The sequence below is a fragment of the Varanus komodoensis genome, unplaced genomic scaffold (genome assembly GCF_004798865.1).
Source record: "Varanus komodoensis strain SLA01 unplaced genomic scaffold, ASM479886v1 scaffold5, whole genome shotgun sequence".
NCBI classification, from domain to species: Eukaryota; Metazoa; Chordata; class Lepidosauria; order Squamata; family Varanidae; genus Varanus; species Varanus komodoensis.
The window spans coordinates 37,985,117-38,008,025 of NW_025336087.1; the positions used below are offsets into that span (position 1 = coordinate 37,985,117).

Sequence of the window (22,909 nt, forward strand, 5' to 3'; positions counted from 1 at the left end):
TTGGCACCAGGCCAGAAAAAGCAGTATGACTGTGTGTGTGTGTGTGTGTGTGTGTGTGAGAGAGAGAGAGAGAGAGAGAGAGAGAGAGAGAGAGAGAGAGAGAGAAGTGGGGAGGGAGAGGGAGAGGGAGAGATCTACAGATTGTTCCAGGAAGTATCTGACTTTCTTGTGCTGACAGTAGGCTAGTGGGTGGAGAAAGCACCTGACAGCAATGGAAGGCAGGTTGGAAAGATGGTATAAGCAGAGGCATTAGGGAAGAATAAAAATGCCCAGTAGTTTCCAGCAAACAGAATGGTAGGGAGCTTTTGCAGGCAAGGAGGAAAGCTCACCTCCATTGCTCCCCCATTCGGCATTGCTCTGTGTGATTCCTGGGAGGGCCAGGCCTGAGATTTCTTAATGAGAATTGAACTGCTGTGCAAAATAAATAAGTGCATAAATACATTGTGGAATATTTTAATGTCTATTCTAGTCATCTGTAGTACGACTCACTATTTTTTAAGATACCAGACTTGGGACATGCAGACTTCCTAAAGCAAATCAGGGCTGAAAAAGAGAAAATTAGTATAATTCTTCTTAAATCTTACTTTAGATGCAAGCTATACTTTATGCACTTAAAATTTTGTAAATACATACCACTGAATGTTCTCTTTTGTTAGTGGTATGCTGCATTAAACCTAAGATGTTAAAATAATGCTAATGTTAAAAAATACATTTGAAGTGGAATCCTATGGGGAGCAAGCTAATTCCACTTGACAATTAGGTTAACTTGTTCAGTTGGACCCTATACCTGGTATTGTGGTTAAAATGTGCATTAGGAATTCTTGTTGGTGGTTGTTAGCACTAACTTTTTAAAAAATGTTTTCCTTCTTGGGGAATTTATTATAGTTGAAAGCTATAAAATCGAATAAATAATACTGGTAATTTCTCAACTAGATGTCATCTTTATGTGGTTTATAAAACCTTTTGCAAGTAACCTTGAGACATATGGTATTTTAAGTTGGCTTACAATTCACTTTGCCTCATTTTAAAACCTAAACACTTTGTCACTGAAAACATGCACTATGATCTTGTGACTGTATGGTCACTGTTATTTCAATATGCAGAATACTCTCAAATGTGATTGCTTCACTACTCATTTAATTAGATAGGACAGCATTTTGACAATTCTGGTATTTTTACAAACTCAGAAACGCTTTTCCATCATTCACAAAGTTCAGAAAGCTTATAATGCCTAAGTATTGTGGAGAAATACTGCATTGTGCCATGGTTCAGCACCTAAGCGCAGCTAGATATGCAGGTGTAAGCCATGCTAATTAGATTCAAGCTTCATTAATTTCAATATTGGATACAACTTGTGATGTTAATCACATGTTTACAATTAATGTACCTCTTAATCACCATCCCTCCAAAATGTTAGTGGGGGCAGGACTGGGAGCATGATGTGTGGAGGAAGTTCCATCAAAAAACACATGTGCAATGAAATTATTTTCACTCTGAGAATAAAGTTTCAGTGGTCCCTTTCCGGTTTTTCCCTATCCCCATAGCTGCTAATTAAAATGTTAAAACTAGGTATGTTAACTACAATCACATAATACTCATGCCTCATCACATCTCCTGTGGTCCTTGATTATCTGAAAATAAGTGTGTTTGTGTGGTGTGCTCTCTGTTTGAAAGGTCACATGCTTTTTTGACCCCTCTGAGAAAGCTTTAGTCGGTGGAACCACTATCTCTGGTAATTCAAACTTGAGTATTTTGTGAGATCTGAGAGTACCAAAAGGCCATGTTTGTACATGTATTCTCATCTTGTTTGAATTGTGAACTAATTCAATGAGCTGTCAATATACACATGGCTTAAGTAATATTGGTAGGTTGCCAACTGATCAAATGTGTTTTGATTGGTCAGCTCTTTGTACTCTAGTGACTAATTAATGGATGACCACTGCTCTGTTTATGAATACAAATTATGTTATTAAGTTAAATATTTTAAAGTGTCTGCAGAATTATCTTAAATTCATTGATGCCATCAACAAAATTGGTGTTTTACAGTTCTCAAATGCTTCCTCACACTGAAATGATCTACTTGAATAAGGAAGAAGGTTTCCAGGGTTTGGTTGTTTTTTTCAAGGGAGATATTTAACTAGCACCTAATTAGATTTTGATATTTTCACTTTAGTGAATTGTAGAATGCCAGGTCACATGCAGCTTCTCATCCTATTGTATCCCATCCCAAAATAAGCAGTGTTATGCCATAAGAGACATGTTTGTTTAAAACGTTTCTCTTTGGCATTACAAATGTTGCTGCTTATGCCAATATTGAACACACACTCTCTGGGACCTTAAAGGATTGCACAGGACAGAGCAAGAAGTGAAACAGCAGCAGAACAGCTGAGACTACCTGAGTAATTGTGACATGCAAACAAGAAGGGATTTGGATGAGCGTAGTGGGGTTTGAGGAATGAGTTCTGCCACCCTTCAAATTGAAGTTCATAGGAACATGAGTGCTGAAAAGTAGCCACTGAGCAAAAATACAGCAGGATGCCTGTATCTGCTGGTTCAGTTACCACATTTTCACTTAACCATGGTTGACTTTGGTCCAAAAGAGAATCAGACAGTGCCAAAGGGAAGTCATAAAGTGGTTCCTTTAAGTGAAAATCCTTATTTTACCAGAGAGAGAAATTTTTTTGCTGAGGTTGCTAGGATGAATTGTAAGAATGAATCTTCTGTCTGTGAAACTGTGAAAAAAGAAGTGTATATGTACAGTACATAGTGTTCACTGCTATCCACGGTTTCATGCATTTGCTGGGTAGCTTGGAACCTATCCCCATAGATGTGGACGACCTTCTGTATTGCTCATATTGACAATATGAGCATTACAGAAGACTAGGTATCACAAAGTTGATTATGTCAGCTTTCAGTCTGCCTTATAGTTTGAATATGAAACATTATTTATTTTAAAATTGGAATTCATCTTAAAATGTGTATATTCTGTCCTGTTTTGAAAAATCATGGCAGCATCCAGCTACTTATGTCATGGTTGACTGTGTGTGGAACACCTACACCCACACTAAGCTCTTCCATAAGGATCCTTCCCATAACATTCTTCTTGCCCCCTGAAAAATATTTCTTGAAACTGAAGAGGTGGCTAGAATTCTGATACATCCAGGAGGAGGAAATGTTTGGAATAGGTTATGTTACTAGTCCTTGTAATGGAGTTTTGAAGACTTTGTTCTGAGCACACAGAAATGTAGGACGCTGCCTTATACCAGGTCAAATACTTCGTCATTGTGATGTACTGCCAACTCCAACTGGTAAACCGGTAGCAGCTCTACATAGTCTCAGGCAGGGTTTCTATTTGGCAGACCTATTCTGTGCTGCTTCTTTTGAGATAAGAATGCTTCTTTTTCTGGTTAGTTTTATGTGACCTTTGTTTTAAACTATTTGAAATAAATAGTAAGGTACATAGTATGATCATTATCATAAGTATGCAGAGTGGGTGGTATCATTAAAGTCACTGGGAGTGGATAGTGTTTGAGTTTGCAATGGGTGGAATATGATCACCATACTCTTGAGTTCGCTTGCTTGATCAGAGTGTTCATTCATTTGGAAGATAATAAGAGTATAAAACAAGGGAACAATAGAGAATCTTATATTACTTCTAAATAGTGCATGCATTTAAAAAGTGCTGCTTTTCTCAGAGAAATACACGGAAGTCACAAGGTAGGGCTATTTCAATAGTTGCAAGTCATATTCAGTCTGTGTGTATCTATCGAAGTACAAAATGTTAAGTGCAAAACATCAGACATTAAGGTTTCTTCTATATGTGAACAGTATGGAATAACACTAGGCAATATTCTGGATGAGTTTTCAAGTGCAAATAGGATTACTGTTCATAGATACATTGCTGTGAATGGATACAATGGAAACTTTTTTTAAAATTCAGCTTATTTGGTGGGTGCTGCCGTTACATTCCTTTCTGGAACTCTCTAAACAGTTGTGTGTAGCAGTGGTGCCAGCAGCACTTGGAAACCTTGAAACAGACGCAGCATAAAAGCCTGTGTTAGAAAGGACTCTGCCAGTCAAAAATTCTTCCTATTCTGATGGCATCTGTACATTTGGTGATTAGATTTTTTCCTCCGCTTAACCCAATTCAGAAGAAACTGACTTGACTTCCTCAGAGACCAAAAGCACTGTGACTTTGTGCTGGCAAGTCCATCATACATTTATTAAAACATTTTTATGCCGAATAGGGTGGCATAAAAATGTTTTAATAAATAAATAAACAAAATATTGCACAAAGGTCTTCTCTACAGGAGGCATTTATTGTACATTCATGAATAGTGAATTCACAATTCTCCAGCACTTTCCTGTGTTTTCCAGCCATTTTTTGTTTTTTAATTATTTTTAAGAGCAAAGGATGCCTGATATTTTCCTGGATGTCACCATGACTCACTACAAAAGACTAATGTATTTGCACAATTCCATGTATATCGCAATACCATCTTGTGTTGTGTAAGGGTACATATAGGAATATACATCCATTGGGGCAGGGGAGCTTTTGAAGGGTTTCTCTAATCCTCCCACAAAGATAATGAAAGAAGTCATGGTAAAGCACTGGGTTATATGCCCCATGTAGAGAAGCCCAAAGCTGGACTGTTCTTTTTTATTTTTGGTCTTGAGTGGGGGAAGGAAGTCATCAGCTTAATGAGCTGCAATCTAGCAACTGACTTTGAATAGTCTTGTTCTAAATCTGTTGTGCTTTTTTTCTAGTAAATTGAACAATTTAATTCCTTGTCTGATGAAATAATATGAGTGCTTAAACCAGACCTTCTAGACAAATACAGCAAACAAGCCTGTGCAAAGTGCAATAGATACACTGTACTACTTCAGGCTTACTGAGCTACTGACATGAGTATTTGGGTATATTTGCAGCAATGATTAAATATACATTCATAACTATTGTAAATTAGTGTCTCCAGTTATTTCACATTTTGATAGTCAGTGGGTAATTTGCTTACAGGAGAAGTTCCTCTAATTGGGTCAAATTTCTGTCGATGATAAGATGTGTTTACCATTGCTGTGAGCTGTACAGCAACATCTTGGTGAATGAATTAGGCATCCACAGTCTTCACGTGGCATTTTTCTGTCAAATTAAAAGAACTGTAAGTGGAATAATTTTATGACCTCTTGTGCAAGCTAGTGGATCACATCTTGCAGTGCAGTACAGAAGGCTGTTACAGTGAGCTGCATCCAGTGTTAGTACAACTTGGAGCAGACCTACTGAACACCTGAATAGGAACTATTGTACAGAGGCAACCTGGTACATTTATCCTGTTTATGGTACCAATGCTTTGTACAGATAAAAATGGACTGGATAAATACACATAATTATGTGAACTTATTGACATCGATTCACTTTAGGGGTAATCACATATCATTCATTGCATGTACACGTGATATATGTGTACACAGATTGTTTCTTTGTTTCCATGTACAGTTATCATAGGTACCAATCCACATGTATACGAATGTAATAAAAATGGATACAGCTGTATACACTGAACACAGATTGTTGATCTGTATACATGTACAGTTATTCATATGTAATGTGTGATTGTACAGGATTTCTGGGTGATTGTCCTTTGACCTTTTGTCCGCCAAAGGAAATCAGGTGTGGGGCAATTCACATGGGGATTTCTTTAGCAACTTAGTAAGGCTCAGACTTCTTCATAAGGCAGTACAAGACCAGGACTCTTGGCTGGTTTGCACAACACAAAAGTTGCTTTGATTTGCATATTAGGACTGGATCATCAAGTTACTTGAATATGTGTAAAGTATAACTTGTTCATTTACGTTCCCAAATAAGCATGTCTTTGGCCAACAGCTTTATATGGAAAGAAGGGCATCCATTGGACTGCATTTATCTTAAGGTGGATTCAGGCATATCTATAATTCACCAAATTTTAATGGGTTTAGAATCATAGAATAGTAGAGTGGGAAGGGACATGAAGGCCATCGGGTCCAACCCCCTGCTGTTGCAGAGCACCAGTTTACACCATCCCACTCAGATGGCTGTCCTGTTTCTCTCTCTCCCTTCCTTCCCCCCACAATATCTGTTGATACCACAGCATCTGAAATCTGAGGACATCGGGGGTGGGTTGGGGCAGGGGAGAAAGAAACCTGTGTGTCTTTTGTAGAAGCCATGTAATTCAGGAATGAAAAGGGGCTATCCTAAAAGCCACTTTAAGTGCAATAATATATTTCTCTTCCAGCATTTCAGTCAGATGAAACTGCCACAGAATTTATGAGATTTAATAACTTGTGAAGTTGCAGAACAGAAAATGATAGAACTGTGACTGCCTGGCTGAAAACAATTCATTTAGATATTTAGGAAGGAGAAAAACATCTGTGCTTCACAGCTATTATGTAACATCTTTAGGCTACCATATATTTTCTCTAGTAAATGTTCCCTACTATCTGCCTTTGAAATATGGTTACTTTATTCTGGTTTAGAATTGATACAAGGGCATTGCTGTTCTTTCTGAACCTTATGGGAGTAGTCAACTAATCCATTTTTTAATGTTACACAGTAAGAACAAACTCACAAGGAGCCTAACTGAGGCTCCTGAGCCCTGTCCTGGTGTTCAGACAGCACAGACATGTCGGATATGTCTTTCTTTCCTACCCCCAGCACCCAAATCTGTTTTTAAGTCCTTTAACTGCTTACAGAAACTTTGTGGTGGCCTTGAGGCTTGGAACCTAAAGTTGCCTGGTGATATATGACAGTAATGAAGTGATGCAATTGGGGTATAGATTTAAGATCCTGTAGGAGGGTGACGGAGAAGAGGTGGTCCTTCCCTCATCCAGTCGTGACTGCTATTTCACAGAAAGCCTGTATATTTTTACTAGGTCATAACATTACCTAGTCTTTCAGCCTGTGTTAGTCATTTATGAGGAGAGGACAGATTTCCACACAGCTCTTTGCGTAGTCACCTAGAAGTGTTTTCTAAGTATTGGTGAACAGGTGAGTGCCCCTTTACAAGTGTAGCATAAATATGGAGCAGAAAGATGGTATGTGGCTTCCAGCTGTCAGAGAATAATACAGCTCTGGCATTAAGGAGTCTACCTGTCAGGCGTCCACATTTGTCCTCCTGCTGCTGTATAATACTTATCATGGTATAGCGTCGGTCCAAAAGAATTTGGATTTTGTACCATGTAATGTGTCAGAAGCCCCTATTTTCTTTTGTCTTTCCATCGAAATAATAAGCATGTATTGGAATATTGGAAGAAATATATTTTGTGCTTTTGTTTTCCCTTTGCCTGTACTGAGAGCAACCTTGCAGGTTAGTGATTTGCTTAGCTTTTGTGGGGCACATGAGTGGTATTAAGCTATCCTTTTCTTTCTGGTAGAAGCCAGGTTCTGGCTAGAATGTTTTTCTGTATGCAAGTTTTTTGAAACCCTCTGCTTTTTTCCCCTTCTCAGTTGAATCTGACATTTATTTGGTTGAATAGGAAGGATTTCATGTTGTAACTACTGACACACATCCTGTCATGGAGCTGTAATGTGTCATCATGTTGGATGACCTCTCTCCAAATATTTCCTGTGGTAGTTTCAAGAGACTCGACAAATGAAAAATAGGATTTTTCTTGCTTGCACTCTTCTTTGCTGCTATTTTTTCTATAACCAGCTATCAATGGAACAATTTCAAGGTTCTTTATGTATTATTACATTTTAATTAAAGGTGGTATTATTATTATTATTATTATTATTATTATTATTATTATTATTATTATTTGGCAGTAATGTCAAATGTTTTGCTAGCTGAAATTATTTCTGGGGCTGCCAACTTATTACTTGACTCTTAGACCCTATCTGAATTGGCTTTTGGAGTAGCCCTCAGCGTCTTCTACAAAGACCTATTTTGCAAGATCTTCCAGCCAAATGAATAGGAGATTGTTGAGTTCAGTTGTTAGCGTCTTCCTGTGAAAACAATCAGCAGGAACAATACAGTCTCAGGTAGAGGCCCTAGAGGCCGTCTTTAGTCCCAGAAATGAACCTAGTCTAGGTTATTATCTCCTAGTAGGAACATTAATTTGGCTGAGACCTTGTACCATAGCCCAGATGTTTAATCAAGCCCTGGTATTGCTATTTTGCCTCTCAGTATGAGGATCTTCTTCAGCTGACCAGTGTCCAACATGCTAACCATTTAGCCCTGTAATAAGTATGTACAGAAAAAGACAGTTGTTCCCAAAGTTAGCCACTTCTCTTGATATCTTTATAAAATTTGGTGTTGGAAATAAAAATAAGCACACTAAATTTTCTGTGAACTCTGGATTGCACAACACTGATGTTGAATCAGCATTTATTTGGTATAGTTTACCTGCATATTTATAATTAAACACCTATAGATTCAGGATTATTACAATAAGGAGTTTACAGCTATATTGAAAAAAGACATTTAATATTTTCGTCTTTTTGTAAGACATATAATTACAAATTTTAGATGAAAGGAACCATTCAGTAAAGAAAACTAAGTGTAACTGAAACCATTCCAAGATGTTAAAATATTAACAATAGTCTAGTATTCTAGCTGTATGAGACTACAAATAATATAGGTTCCAGTTTTGTCCTTGCTCCTGGAAATAAATGTCAGTTTTACTGTTCCGTCAGTATTATGGGGCAGTATATTCACTGAAAAATTTTTAATGGAGTTTGTGCAGACTTTTGGAATAGATGAGTTTCCCCTGCCATCTAGTCTAAACATGCTTTTTGAAAGAACTATTATTTTCAGGAATCATCTAACAAATGTTACTGTTTAAGAAGCAAGGCCTGAAATTGCTAGTTTTATCATGTGATGAATAACACCACCATAATATAATGGCATATTGGATAAACAGTTTAAGGACTACATTCTTTACTTTCAAAGATTGCTTAAGGTGATTGTGTGCTGAGCTAGCTAAACAGAAAAGAACTTTGTGACCAAGCAGTGTAACATCAGTGTGTGAGGTCTTTGCTTAGTAGAAAATTAGGGTTTGTTTAATGACTACAACAAAACCTCAACAGTCCCAGATGCACACACCTACCTATAAGAGGGTAAATACTGAAGATTGATAATTGTTCAGTCCAAGGCCAATACGACATATGTCCATCTGACATGTCAACGCCAGCCCAAATTAAAGTATGCCTGGAAACGATTAAATATCAGCTGGGGGAAAAAACCCAAAATGTTTGGGAGGAATTGGAGCATAATGAGGGAGTATTTAGCTGACAGGAGTATAGACAGACCCTGGGTTACAAACAAGTTCCACTCCTGAGAATATGGAAATTCATCTTTAAGTTGAATTTGTATGCAAGTAGGATAATGTATAGTTGGCTTCTGGATTCATGGGTGTTGGGGCACAAGGTCCCCATGAAAGTGGAAAATTTGCCCCCAGTGCCTCTTCTTTGCAGCAAGGAAATGCCATAGAGATTTCCTTCCCTGGGTGGGTGAGGCCATGCTTTAGAAACATAGAAACAGAGCGAGTCAGAAAGGGTCTCCCGGGCCATCTAGTCTGACCTCCGGCTCCGCTCACAACATGCCCACCATGTGCATGTCCAGCCTATCCTTGAACACCTCATAGAAACAGAGAAAGGAGACCTCCTGTCCTTTGGAGGCCTCCTGTCATTTCCTCTTTCTCTATGGTAATGATGATTTCCTGCAGTAATTTTTTAAAATTAATAGGCTGTATGACAGTTCATTTGTAAGTACAGATGGATGTTTACACTTCTTGTTTACTTAGTACAGATTATCCTTGAGTAGATTAAACACAGGAAAGTTTTTCCATTTGGGCTTGACAGCCTTTCAACACATTTCTGACCCAATAGCCAAAAGCAGGCTTCTGCAAAATTACTTGAAGTGCTTAGAGCCAAATTTAGAACCAGGAACTGCAATCTCTAGCATAGTGTGCACTAATTATGTTAATTCACAAATCAGAACTGGTGTATTAGTTTCAGCTGTTGTTGTAGCATTTAACATGGGAAGTATGTCCTCTCACTTCATATTCACAGACTCTACCTTCGGAATCTTGCATTTTCTGACAGTTAATTTCAGACTTGTAAAAAAATTGGGTACCTGCTCCACAGTTTGTGCACATTTTTACCATTTGCATAACGTTGTGCAATTTGCAAAGAAGAGAACTGAATTTTGTGCAGTTCCTTTTTTAAACATGTAAATCATAAGCATTTAAAAAGAGAAAATTGTGTGCAGGCTTTCTCATATCTAATTGTGTTGCTCTCAGCTCTGGGTTCACAGAGCAGAATCTGTAAGACTGAACTCAGAAAATCTATCAGATTTTCATCCTGCTATTGTATTCCTCACACTTTCCTAGTTGATACTTAGCACCCTCCTTATTTAGCAGCAGATGAAGGACATGTTGAAAATGTTGGTGTAATGTTGGTTGGCTGCTGAAAGTTGCTAAGATCTACAGAGAGGTCACACGGAAATGAGCTAAGCAAGTAAATGCAGAGGAATGAAGAGAGTTTCATGCCAAGGTTATGAGTGCCTCAGTACTGCTATTTGGAGAAATAATTTAGCCCATGATTATAATTGCAGAGTTAGATGCATTCCTAACCCGTGCATAATTTAACCATAGTTCTTCGTCGTGGCCTCTGTGCATCACACATATGGGTTCTGTGCCTGCGTAGTGCCTTTGGCCGGAAGATTGATAGCTAACGGTTTGGTGGGAAAACTCCGCTCCCCTCTCCCCTAGAAGTATATATGGAGCGGAGTGTCCGCCATTTTCCAGTCTTTGCGACCACCATTCGTTGTACCTCGTGCCACTTCGCTCTCGCTTAGATCATTCCTCATGCTCTCTTGCTTCGAACTCTTTTTCCAAGTTAGTATCCCTAGTTATATTGCTCTTATTGTTCCAGTTACTCTCTCCATTTTTTCTCGTTCTTCTTCTTCCTATAAAAAAACAAACAAAAATATTATCTACTTTCGCTATACTATCCGCCTTTTTTTCCTTTTTCCGTGATGGCACAACGAGTGGCGTTTCACAAGTGCAGAGAGTGTGGCTCCAAAATGCCCGCTGCGGACCCGCACGACCTGTGCCTCCTCTGTTTAGGGGAGGGTCACAGGATGGACAAATGCGGACATTGTCTGGCCCTCTCTAAACAGTCCAGGAAGAATAGGGAGAACCGCTTACGTAAGCTCCTGTGGGACCAGGCTCTCCTACAATCGAACAGGCTGGTGGCTAAGCCTGCTACAACCTTGGCTCCACCTGACCGCCGTCCATCTTCAGCTGATCCACCGCAACGTCCGGCCCCTTCCTCTGCTGCTCCGCCCTCACGCCCTTTAGGCGAAGGTGCTCCTGCCATTGGTGATCAGTCTGTTTCTCCGCCCAAGAAACAGTGGGAAAAGAGGAAGCACAGCGGCCCTGAGAAGCCATGTGTGCACAAGAAGGCCAAAAGGGATAAGGCCTAAAAACTGGCTAAAAAACCGAAGAAACCCAAGCATTCGAAACACCAACACTCGGGTTCGGCAGCTTCCTCGGTCCCAACCACAGTTCCGGTACCGACACCTTCGGGTCCGGCCATTCACGCGGTGATGAGGGTTACTCCTCCAGCCTCTCCACGCTGTACGGGATCTGAACTGCACCAGGATCCACCTCGCGGTTCGATTTCCGATGGCGAGATTCAGGACTCCCCGCCGAGGACCCGTTCCCGACGCCTATGCCGCCTGTTCGGCTCAACACTGGAACTGGATTGTCCCCACCGAGAAGCCATAGGAGCCGGTCTTCTGAAGCCCATTCCGATGACTGGTACCATTCCCGGTACTCTTCCGCACCGAGATGGCCCGACTATCCATCCATTGGATAGTACCCGGCTGCTAGAGGCCGATCCTCTCCGCCAGCTCCTCAGGATTGACCTCATTCTACAGCCTCGAGAGAAGTCAGGCATGCTCCATCTCGGGAGAGTGGTAGATCGCAGTCACCAGGGGACTCATCTTTCAGTGTCCCGCCTCCATATTGGGTGGACTCGGACGAGTCCGAGGTCGATTCGACTTATCCTGATGCTGCAGTCACCTCGCAAGGCCCTGCATCACCAGAAGAGCCACACATCTCGTTTGCTGAATTGATGTCCAGGCTGGTAAAGTCACTGGAAATCGAGGCCAACAACCTGGTCCCAGCACCGATCATTTCTATGATGTAGTGCGGGGCGAACAATCGACCTCCATTGCTTTACCACTCATTACCACTCTTCGGCAAATGATGACCCAACCATGGGACCTCCCGGCTCAACCTCAACCGACCTCGAGAAGATATGAAGCTATATACAGAGTTCGGGAGGGGGACATTCCGTCCCTCCTCCGCCACCCCAAACCGAACTCGGTGGTGGTGGAATCTTCTCAAGGCCGGGAGGCACGGGGTCACACAGTGCCCCGTGACAAAGAGGGAAGGAATATCGACTTCCTCTCGCGCCAGGTCTATGCGGCTTCGGGACTCGGCCTAAGAATCTCTAATTATGAGGCGACCTTGGAGCGTCGTCAATACTTTATAATGCAGCACCTGGACAACATCATCGCCGCCCTCCCAGATAATCAAGGCGACCTGGTGCGGATATTCGTAAAGGAGGCAATGCAGGTCACGGTGCAACAGCTATCCACAGCTAGACATCATGTGGACATGGACTCGAGGGCTCTCATCGGCGCCATCTCTCTCCGGAGACACGCCTGGTTGTGTAACTGCAACTTTCCGGAAAAGATGAAGAGGAGGATTGAGGAGATGCCCTTTTATGGGTCCAGCCTCTTCAACGCAAAGACCAGCCACAAGTTGAAGAAGATCCATGAGTCAAGGATGACGGCCCGGTGTATGGAGATGCAACCTCTTCCTCGACATAAGTGGTCGTGGACCTGTCCACAATACTGACAGCAATACCCACCCCGCCAACAGCCACAGCATCATCAGCAACGCCGCAAACAACCGCCCCAGCGATTCCAGCAAGGCCACCGCCGCTTTGACAGAGACAAATGCCAGCGCTGATGGGGTGGGCAAACCTTTCCTCTCCTTCCAACCCCACCCTCCCCCCTCTCATTTGGGGACCGGATGAAAAGCCGACTCCCCGTTTGGGAGTCCATTACATCTGATGGGTGGGTGTTATCCATCATCCAGCACGGATATAGAATTGAATTCGACATCATTCCATCATCGAGTCATATCCGGTTTACTCCATGCTCACCGGTATTATTAGACGTGGTTCACCAGCTCCTTTCTAAAGGAGCCATTCGTCACTTTTCTTTATCAGAAGAACTCCATGGATTGCATTCTAGATATTTTCCGGTTCTGAAACGAGAAGGAGGTTTTCGACCGATATTGGACCTGAGAGCTCTCAATAAATTTATTACACCAAAGAAGTTTCGGATGACCACACTTCAAAATATCCTGCCGTTGCTGGGGAGAGAGGATTGGTTCGCCTCACTGGACTTGAGGGATGCCTATTTTCATATTTCGATCCATCCACGTCATAGGCGTTTCCTCCATTTCGCGGTTGCTTCTGAAATCTACGAATTCACGGTGCTCCTGTTTGGACTGGCCACCGCCCTGAGGGTCTTCACAAAGTGTATGGCCCCCGTCTGCGCATACCTTCGACTACGCAGAGTTCAGATATACCCTTACCTCGATGACTGGCTGTTGGTTTCCCGGACTAGAGAAGGACTTCGCTCCTCTGTAAATATGGCTTGTGACTTATTGCAGGATCTTGGACTCTGCATTAATCATGAGAAATCTTCTCTTGTCCCTACGTGGATGATCAACTTTATTGGAGCCCGGCTGGATTCTACGGTGGCGAAGACCTTCCTCCCTCAAGACAGACAACGCACTATCGCTCGACACATTCGCTGAATTCGACGAGACGGAACTGTTCCTGCCCGATCTGTTCAAAGACTTTTGGGGCACATGGCAGCATCCATTGCTGTAGTTCCATATGCCAAACTTCGGCTTTGCCCCCTTCAACTGCTCTTCAACAGAACGTTCCGGCCACAGACGGATTTACCTACGAAGTGGATTCGACTCCTGTCCTCTGTCCTACAATCTCTATTATGGTGGATGGCATAGATGTTTAGAAAACCTAAACATCGGAGTTCCGTTCTGACCTCGGTACCCTACAGTGACTCTCGGTACCGATACATCTCTGCTGGGATGGGGAGCCCTGTGCTCTGGCCTTTGCATGCAGGGTGTTTGGAATCTACAGGAGTCCAGGAATCATATCAATTTCCTGGAACTTCTTGCAGTATTCAAAGCGCTACAATCATGCGAGGATGTGCTTCGCCGTCGAATCGTCCAGATAACCTCGGACAACATTGCCACAGTCTTTTACTTGAACAAGCAAGGGGGGACGAAGTCCCCAGTGTTAGCCCAGCTATTGATGCAAATCTGGGAGTGGTGCATACCGAGAGATATTACCCTGATAGCAGTACATCTAGCGGGTATGGACAATGTGGAAGCAGATCTCTTAAGCAGACACATGTCCAAGTCGCACGAATGGGAACTGGACTGTCAGACATGCAACAGGCTGTTCCAGCGATGGGGCCTCCCAGATATAGACCTATCGCCACCCAACAAAACAGGGTGTGCGAGACTTTTTGCTCGAGAGCATGAATCGGATGGAGGTTGTCCGGGGATGCCTTTATGATCCCTTGGAACGATATGATGTTTTACGCTTACCCCCTGATTCCCCTCATCATGAGAGTAATAACAAAGGTAATTCACGACGGGGCCACAGGACTGCTGATAACTCTTTGGTGGCCACGCCAGCCATGGTTCTCAACACTTCTTCACATTTCTCGAGAGGAATACCTTCAACTCCCTCCTATTCCTTATCTCATAACTCAGTGGGAGGGCACGATCCGGCACCCGGATCTAGCGTCACTGAAACTGACAGCCTGGCGAATTCAATAGCAGTCAACGTTGGCCCGGTACCGACGCCATCTGCAGTTCCTACTGATCCTATCCCTAAGTCTGACACACCATTCCACGCTGTGAATCCATCTACCTCCTCTGCATCCTCGGATCCGATGAATATTCTGTCGGCTTCGCGAGTTCTTCATCCGGACATCCAGTATATTCTCGATTCTGCGCTAAGGCCGTCCACTTGAAAATCGTACGCGGCGAAGTGGCGTAGATTCTCTAGTTTTGCTGAAACTCACTCATTTTCACCGAACTCTGCATCCATAGATCATATCCTCCAGTTCCTTTTAGAACTCCACCGTTCTGGACTTAAACCATCCTCCATAAGAGTGTATACGGCGGCAATTTCCTATTACTGCTGTACAGTGCACGGTTCTTCCATTTTTTCTCAACCATTGGTTAAGAGATTTCTTAAGGGACTCTGCAGCCTCCATCCGACAGTCAGACCGCTTATGCCTACATGGAGTCTTTCAGTGATGTTACAGGCACTGACAAGACCTCCTTTTGAACCCTTGGCAACAATTGACTTACCTCTTGTTTCTTGGAAAACTGCTTTCCTTGTAGCAGTTACTTCAGCCCAGAGATCTAGTGAACTCTGTGCCCTCAGGGTAGACCCTCCATTTTTGAACTTTCACAAAGAGAAGGTAGTTCTGTGAATGGATCCGTCTTTTCTTCCAAAAGAGGCTACGTCTTTTCACATGGACCAGGAAATTATCTTGCCTACCTTTTTCCTGTCTCCTTCGAATCCAATTGAGAGATCCCGGCATACTCTCGACGTCCGGCGCTGTCTAGCCTTCTATAGATCGAGGACTGAGTCTGTTTGGCATTCCAATAGGCTCTTCGTTAAATACTCAGAACAACATCAAGGTTTCCCAGTTACTCCTCAGAGACTGTCCAAATAGATAGTTCACACTATTACTCTGTCCTATCAATTGGCCAAGATAGACTTACCTACAGTTCCCCGGGGTCATTCTACTAGAGCTGTAGCTGCTTCCTCAGCTTTTGCGTCAGGAGTTCCAATTGAGGATGTCTGCAGAGCTGCCACCTGGGCTACTCCATGTACTTTTGCTAGGCATTATAGACTGGATGTTCTTGCTAGACAGTACTGCTCCTTTGGCAGAGCCGTTTTTTCAACTATTCTTCATTGATGACACCTCCCTCCACCATTTCGGGTAAGCTTGTTATTCTACCCATATGTGTGATGCACAGAGGCCACGACGAAGAAAAGCAGGTTGCTTACCTGTAACTGATGTTCTTCGAGTGGCCATCTGTGCAGTCACACAACCCACCCGCCGGCCCCGCTTGGTGTCATTGGGTGGCTCTATTCTTTCTTCGGTACTGACAAACTTTTTCTGGCACGAGGTACAACGAATGGTGGTCGCAAAGACTGGAAAATGGCGGACACTCCGCTCCATATATACTGCTAGGGGGGAGGGGAGCAGAGTTTTCCCACCAAACCGTTAGCTATCAATCTTCTGGCCAAAGGCACTGCGCAGGCACAGAACCCATATGTGTGACTGCACAGATGGCCACTCGAAGAACATCAGTTACAGGTAAGCAACCTGCTTGTATATTTGTAGCAATAAGTTATCTACAGTGCTGAAAACAGGCTTTTGAATATCTCGTGTCTAGTTTTCTTGCTGCACGGTTGGGTATGTGGGATGATATATTAACTTTGACAGGATAATGGTTTTTTTCCCAAATGTGCCATATTGATACCTTATGGATTGTAGAATATATGTTATTCTTAGTTGAAGATATGAATTAGTAGCAGTTCCAGCTACCCCCTCCATAATTTTTAGATTGGCAGTTATACCACCCTACTACAGTGAGAACTGCACCCACATATAGTGTGTATCCAACAGGGTATTGTTTGCAGGTAAGAGACAACGTGGCACATGTGTTATACTTAGATGAGAGATCAGTATAGAATATTTTTCTTGTGTGAAGGAGCCCTGAAGGAAAAGAGAAAGAGCATGGAAGCAAAACGGATACATAAATGCATTTGAAAAAATACAGATACTAGACTGTACATAGTTGAACTCTGAGTGGGTGTAAAGTTTGTGCTTAGCAGCTTTAGAACAGGAACAACTTCAGCTGATGCCTCTGTTGTCATAGTAACTGGAGCTTCCAGTTACAAAGGTTCACTTCTTGAATATATAGAGAAATTGTACAAATGGCTGCAACATGACTTAATTGCTTTCTAGACACATCATTTTAATGTGTTGTACAGGTAGCCTACCCAGGCTCCTTGTGATGAAGACAGGATATAAATAAATGAATATCTAAGGTGTTGCACTAGCAGGATTTTATGTTCATCTCCATCAAACTGAAATTTTAGGAGGCTTGAACACTCCAGGATGATTTCCCTACAATTCTGGAGTCAGCAGGAGATGATGCTTAGAAGGCACCACCAACTGTGATGTTGCTTTACATCCTTGTCAGCATTCCCAGCTCTTTCATTTCAGTACTCTAGGAGTACATGTTTGTAGGTATATGGAGGATGGGTGGGTTGTGAATTAGTTTTCTATGTCCTGACCCAGGCTGATAACAGTTTCTTGACAGCATGCCCACTGCAATGGCTGAAGTGGGTGATAGGACTAGGCAGTAACCTTAAGCATCCTAAGAAGCAAATTCCATTGAAATCAATGGAACCCACACCAAGTACATGTGTTTAGCATTATTGTGCCAGCAGCTTTTTTCTCCCGATCTTGCATGCTTAACATTTACGTAAGAGAGTTCAGCAACCCTGGTGTGTTAGTTATCCAGAAAAAGCAGGAGGTCCCTGGAAAGGGCATGCCTGTTGTGGGCTTGAGTTCATTCCAAACATATCTTGCTTTTATGGGCTATGGCCCATGATGTATTCTCAGCTGTGGCTTTGATTTGCAGTGACTCAACTAGGACAGTGTTTGGACAGCAGAAATCCTGCTGATGAAATGTGTAAACTCCCACCCAGAACTCTAGGTGGTCCTACCATCTTGTCACATACCACGAGTTGGAAGATGCTGATCCCTTTAAAATATGTGATAGAGAAAGGTTTATGGGTTGGTGGCAGTGGGGTCAAGAAAGCTCTTCAGGGCAGTTGTGCAACATTTAGTTTCATTGTAGGGCTCTTCTTTTGTTACTATCCAAAGTCCAGCTTTTATTATTGAAAAAAGATATGGACTCTTTGTTTTTGTGTTGATAGACAATGGAATGGAATGTGAACATTGTCTTTTGATTTTGGTGGTTAGGAGTTTAGAAAGAGAGAAACCAACTTGGAAAAAATAAGATATTCAGCTTGCTTTTGTATTTTGGATTAGGAGTGTGGCCTCTAACCACAGCATCAGAGTGTTGCATTGCTGCATGTCAGTGGGTACCTCATCAGTTATATTTTTTTCCATCTTTGGAAAAATGAAGCAGCAGATCCTTCTGAAATCTGAACATGAATGTAGAGGAAGCAGATTGAAAACATATACGAGCATGCAACATACTTCATGATGTAAATGACCCTTTTTTTTTTAACTAGAACACACACTGATCACTTTCTGCTAGAGTTGTGTTAGGAATGTGTATTGAAACAGAAAGAGGAATGAGATAGCCCAATAGAAGATTTCACTGCTTATTTTTGTTCTGTGAAGCCATCTTTAGTGCTCAGTTATATTCATAACAATATTTTTAAAATTACAGATTATTCACAAGGAAGAGGTCAACTACCCAAAACAAATCCAAAAGATCAGAGCACCCCCAGTGGTCCTTGAACATATAGTGCGTGTATATATGTGCACACATTCAGTGTTTAAATGTACATTTAAATAAAAAGACATCCTACAGGATTGTGCTTTTAACCAAGAATGTTTGTTCCAAGCTAAAAATGCATTTACTTTTCTGTAAATAGAAGTATCTTTCTAGTTACATTTAAAATCTGCCCTGTGTGTCAGTCCCCTTTAGACGAAACTGATGCCTTGTTTCTTCTATTCAGAAAAGACGGCGGCGAATTGATCGGAGTATGATTGGTGAACCAACAAACTTTGTTCACACAGCTCATGTAGGTTCAGGAGACCTCTTTAGTGGAATGAATTCGGTAAGTGTTTCTGCCAGGAATCTTGCTGCATTTTTTATATAACTTCTGTACTTTAGAACATTAATGCTTATTAAGCCCACTCTATAACAAAAAAGAAAATCTCAGCTATTTATTCCTTTTCTGTTTTGTAAAGGTACAGATGTGAATGTCTCATATTATAAAGCAAAGTGGTCTAATTTGCTGATGCTATAAATCATGCAGAATTTCATTCCTATGGGCAAAAATTAGGTTAGATGACTTTTAACCATGCAGTTTTGCAGTTCTAACACTTCAACTGAAAAACAAGCCAATCTATGTAGAAATGGAGAGAGGAAATGATCAGTGCAGAAAATGAAGAAAAGAGGAAACCTCAAAGGTGCAAAGGAATCTGTTTTCTTACTAACTCATTTCTACTCAAGAAACTCTTACTCAGGGTCAGTGAGAAAACAAAAAATACAGCTAGAGCTCACAACTAAATGTATTCTCACTTCTACTCTGAAGTAAATCCCACTGTGCCTGATTCACAGGCACGTATGTATAAGATTATTGCTTTAGGATAATAACTGAAAATGTAGGATTTTGCTCATAACTTTAGAATACTAACATATCTGTTGGGCTCAGCATATTCTACAAAATGATTCATTGAGATGAATAACAGGACAAAATTAGTACAAGAACAAACTAAATCACTTATCAACTGTTTCAAAGTTGCAAATAGAGCAGTGTGATTTGTTTGAAACAAGTCAACTTCAATCCAAAATTTTGTTTAAAAGTTAGTGTATTTAAGCTAACTAAAATTAATATTAACCGAAGCTTAGGGTTGAGAATGGTTAATGGAAATTGAAGTAAAAACTTCTGAACTGTTCACAGCAATGCTAGAGAGGGAAGGGGAGGAGATTGAGAAGCTGTGGCTTGTACTGCTCTTATCACACTAAATTATAGACAGTCACAGCATATATTTAAAACACACACACATGCAGGCGCACAAGCACACATGGTATGTTAACCAATTTCTTCTGAGGAATGACCTGAGCTATCTTAAATGCTGTCCACCTGCTGAGGGGTAGCTTAGAGAGATTAGGTCCAAAGACCGAAAAGCACATTTACTTTCAGCTGCCCCATAAAAGACTTTTTTCTCCCTAGATAGAACCTGTACAGACTGGAAACCCAGAAGACACAAATTCTTATGTTAATACAATTTGCAAAAATTTACTTTCTTTACTGGAAAGGAGAGAGACAGTCTGTTCTTGCAATCTTTTATAAGGCAGGCTTGTAAAGACATCAGGTAGCATTGCGTTTTAATAGCTGTATGTATCTAAAAACAACTTTAGACATTAACCTTGGTACACAAGTACTGGGTGAACAGGTTTGTGTGCCTTCTTTTTTTCTACAACTCTGTCCAAAATCATTGCAAGTAAAGATTGCTAAAGAACAGGGGAAGTTCATTCAGTAGCTCTGATGGATTGGAAACTTCCTGCTTAGACATAGGAGGGGCAGGCAAACAAGTAAGCTGCTTTGGAAACATAGATCTAGATTCCATGTTCCCTTTTTCAACCAATATTTTATACCGCTTACAGAGCAGATACTCTCCTATGTATCAGAGAGAATACGGTGGTACCTTGGCTCACGAACTTAATCCATTCCAGGACTCTGGTCATGACCTCATAAGGTTCAATGTAAATAAGGTCAATCCGTTCTGTAACTATTTTTTAAATCAGAAAAAATGTAAAGCAAAGTGACAACAACAAAGATTGCAGCCCTCCCCGCCCCTCCAGCATGACTGCGATCACACCCCTGATCCCTGCACGTGCCCATCATCTCCGTGTGATGTGGGGGGGGAGACGGGCACGATCGCAGGCACTCTCGGGGGGGGGGTGGGGGAGAACGCCAGGGGTGGGGGGGGGGGGGGGGGGCCAAGACCGGGGTTGTCCCCCGGCGGAAAAGCGGGCCAGGACCCCGCCCTCCCCCCCCCCCCCCGCCCCCAGCACGATCGTTGCCACCTCCCCACTCGGGGGTGATGGAGAGATGGCCACGATTGCGGTCGCCACCCAATGCAGAGGTCACGACCTGAGCCAAACTTTTTATGAAATTTTTGTTTGTGACCCGATTTGGTTGTGAACTGAGGCATTTGTGAGCCAAGGTACCACTGTACTCTTGTTAGACTTGAATACATATTAGAATTCAAAAATCTCAAAAGATCTACAGAACTTGAAATTGAAAGTTACATTTTTAATACCATGCTACTTACAGTAATCTGGGTAGTATTCCTGTATTATCAATGTGTGCTTGCTTGCTTGCTTGCTTTGTCCACGTGCAACCTCTTGCACCAGCTTTTTGCATCAACATTGCAAATTAAATGTTTCCTTATTACTGCACATTGTCATCCCTGCAGCAGCAAGAGAAGTGGATATTTTAATTCATACTTTGCAAATCCCAGTGAGAAATGGAGTTTTGCTAGACTTTTATGGATAAAAGTGGCAGAACCTTTGCCTCTTTATTTAATCCTAGGAATATTCATTGCATCCAACAGAACTGATGTGTTAATGTTCCACTTAAATAAATCTTCTGTTAAGAGAATAAATTGGATCAGATAGGAAAGGGGGGAAAAACTTTTGAACCAGATTACCTATTACCAGAATTTTTCCCCCGATTTCACAGTCTCCTTTACTCATTCAGGTAATCAATTTATTCACGGACTTTTGAGAGCAGCCAGTGATGCTGCCTTTTGATTATGTGAGCAAGTAAGGCATGAAGGTGGGGCCTAAGACACTGAACTATGTATATGGATGTATTAATCAGGACTCAGAGACTAGAATTGTAGTAGTGAGAAACAGGAAGTGGGTGATCTGAGGGTGAGGAATTTGTGTCTGACTCCCCTGTCATGGTCAAACCACTTCCTCATGAGATTTGAGCTCGATGGTGGCCTTTCCCTCTGTAAGGGTGCGGACCCTATTGTGTGGGTCCGTCCTCAGATCTGGATGGATTCCTGAAAGCTCTGGGGGAGTTTCTGGTTGATAAAGCTGGCGCTCCTGTTGATGCTCTGGTCAAACTGTGGAATGGGGAAATGACCAGAACTATTGACACGATCGCTCCTAAGCATCCTCTCCTGCCGAGCAGAGCCTGTTCATCCCCTTGGTACACACCTGAATTACGGGCAATGAAGCGGGTTGGGAGACAACTAGACCATAGGTGGAAAAAAATCACAGGATGAATCTGACCGAACACACTTAAGAGCCCATTATCGGGCCTATGCTGTGGCGGTGAGGGCAGCAAAGAAGAAATTCTTCTCCACTTCCATTGCCTCCTCACAGTGCCGTCCAGCGGAACTTTTTCGGGTGGTACAGGGGCTGGTACAGCCAGGCCCCAAGAAAGATCCTGTACCACCCTCGATAACCCGCTGTGACGACTTTGCCCGGCACTTCAAGGAGAAAGTCGCTCAGATTCATCACAAGCTGGACTCCACTAGTGACTCAGATTCCTTAGGGGAGGTGCCAATGTTACCGTCTGCTCACACATTATTGGATGAGTTTCAGTTATTGCGGCCTGATGACGTGGACAAGGTGCTTGGACAAGTACGTACCACCACCTGTTTACTGGACCTCTGCCCATCGTGGCTACTATCCAAAGCCAAACACGGGATTGGTTCCTGGATCTGGGAGGTCATCATCACCTCTTTGAAGGATGGCCGGGTGCCTGCCCCTCTAAAGGAGGCAGTGGTCAGGCTGGTCCTAAAGGAGGCGTCCCTGGATCCAGAGATGGCCGTCCATTATAGACCGGTGGCCAACATCCTGTTTTTTGGCAAGGTGCTGGAGCGGGTGGTGGCAGGACAACTCCAAGCTCTCTTGGATGAGACTGATTATCTGGACCCATTTCAGTCCGGCTTCAGACCCGGGTATGGTACTGAATCTGCCTTGGTCACCCTGT

At 42.3% G+C, this 22,909-nt stretch overlaps 1 protein-coding gene across 3 annotated transcripts in view; it reads left to right on the forward strand.

Annotated features, from left to right (window-relative positions):
• CDC42SE2 (CDC42 small effector 2) overlaps nt 1–22,909 on the forward strand; it is an 88,946-nt gene that overhangs the window by 61,191 nt on the left and 4,846 nt on the right. For all 3 annotated transcript variants that reach the window (XM_044446066.1, XM_044446068.1, XM_044446067.1), the window contains exon 3: nt 18,905–19,006. In XM_044446066.1, coding sequence (XP_044302001.1) covers nt 18,905–19,006 — 102 coding nt within the window. The remainder of the gene's footprint in view (nt 1–18,904; nt 19,007–22,909) is intronic.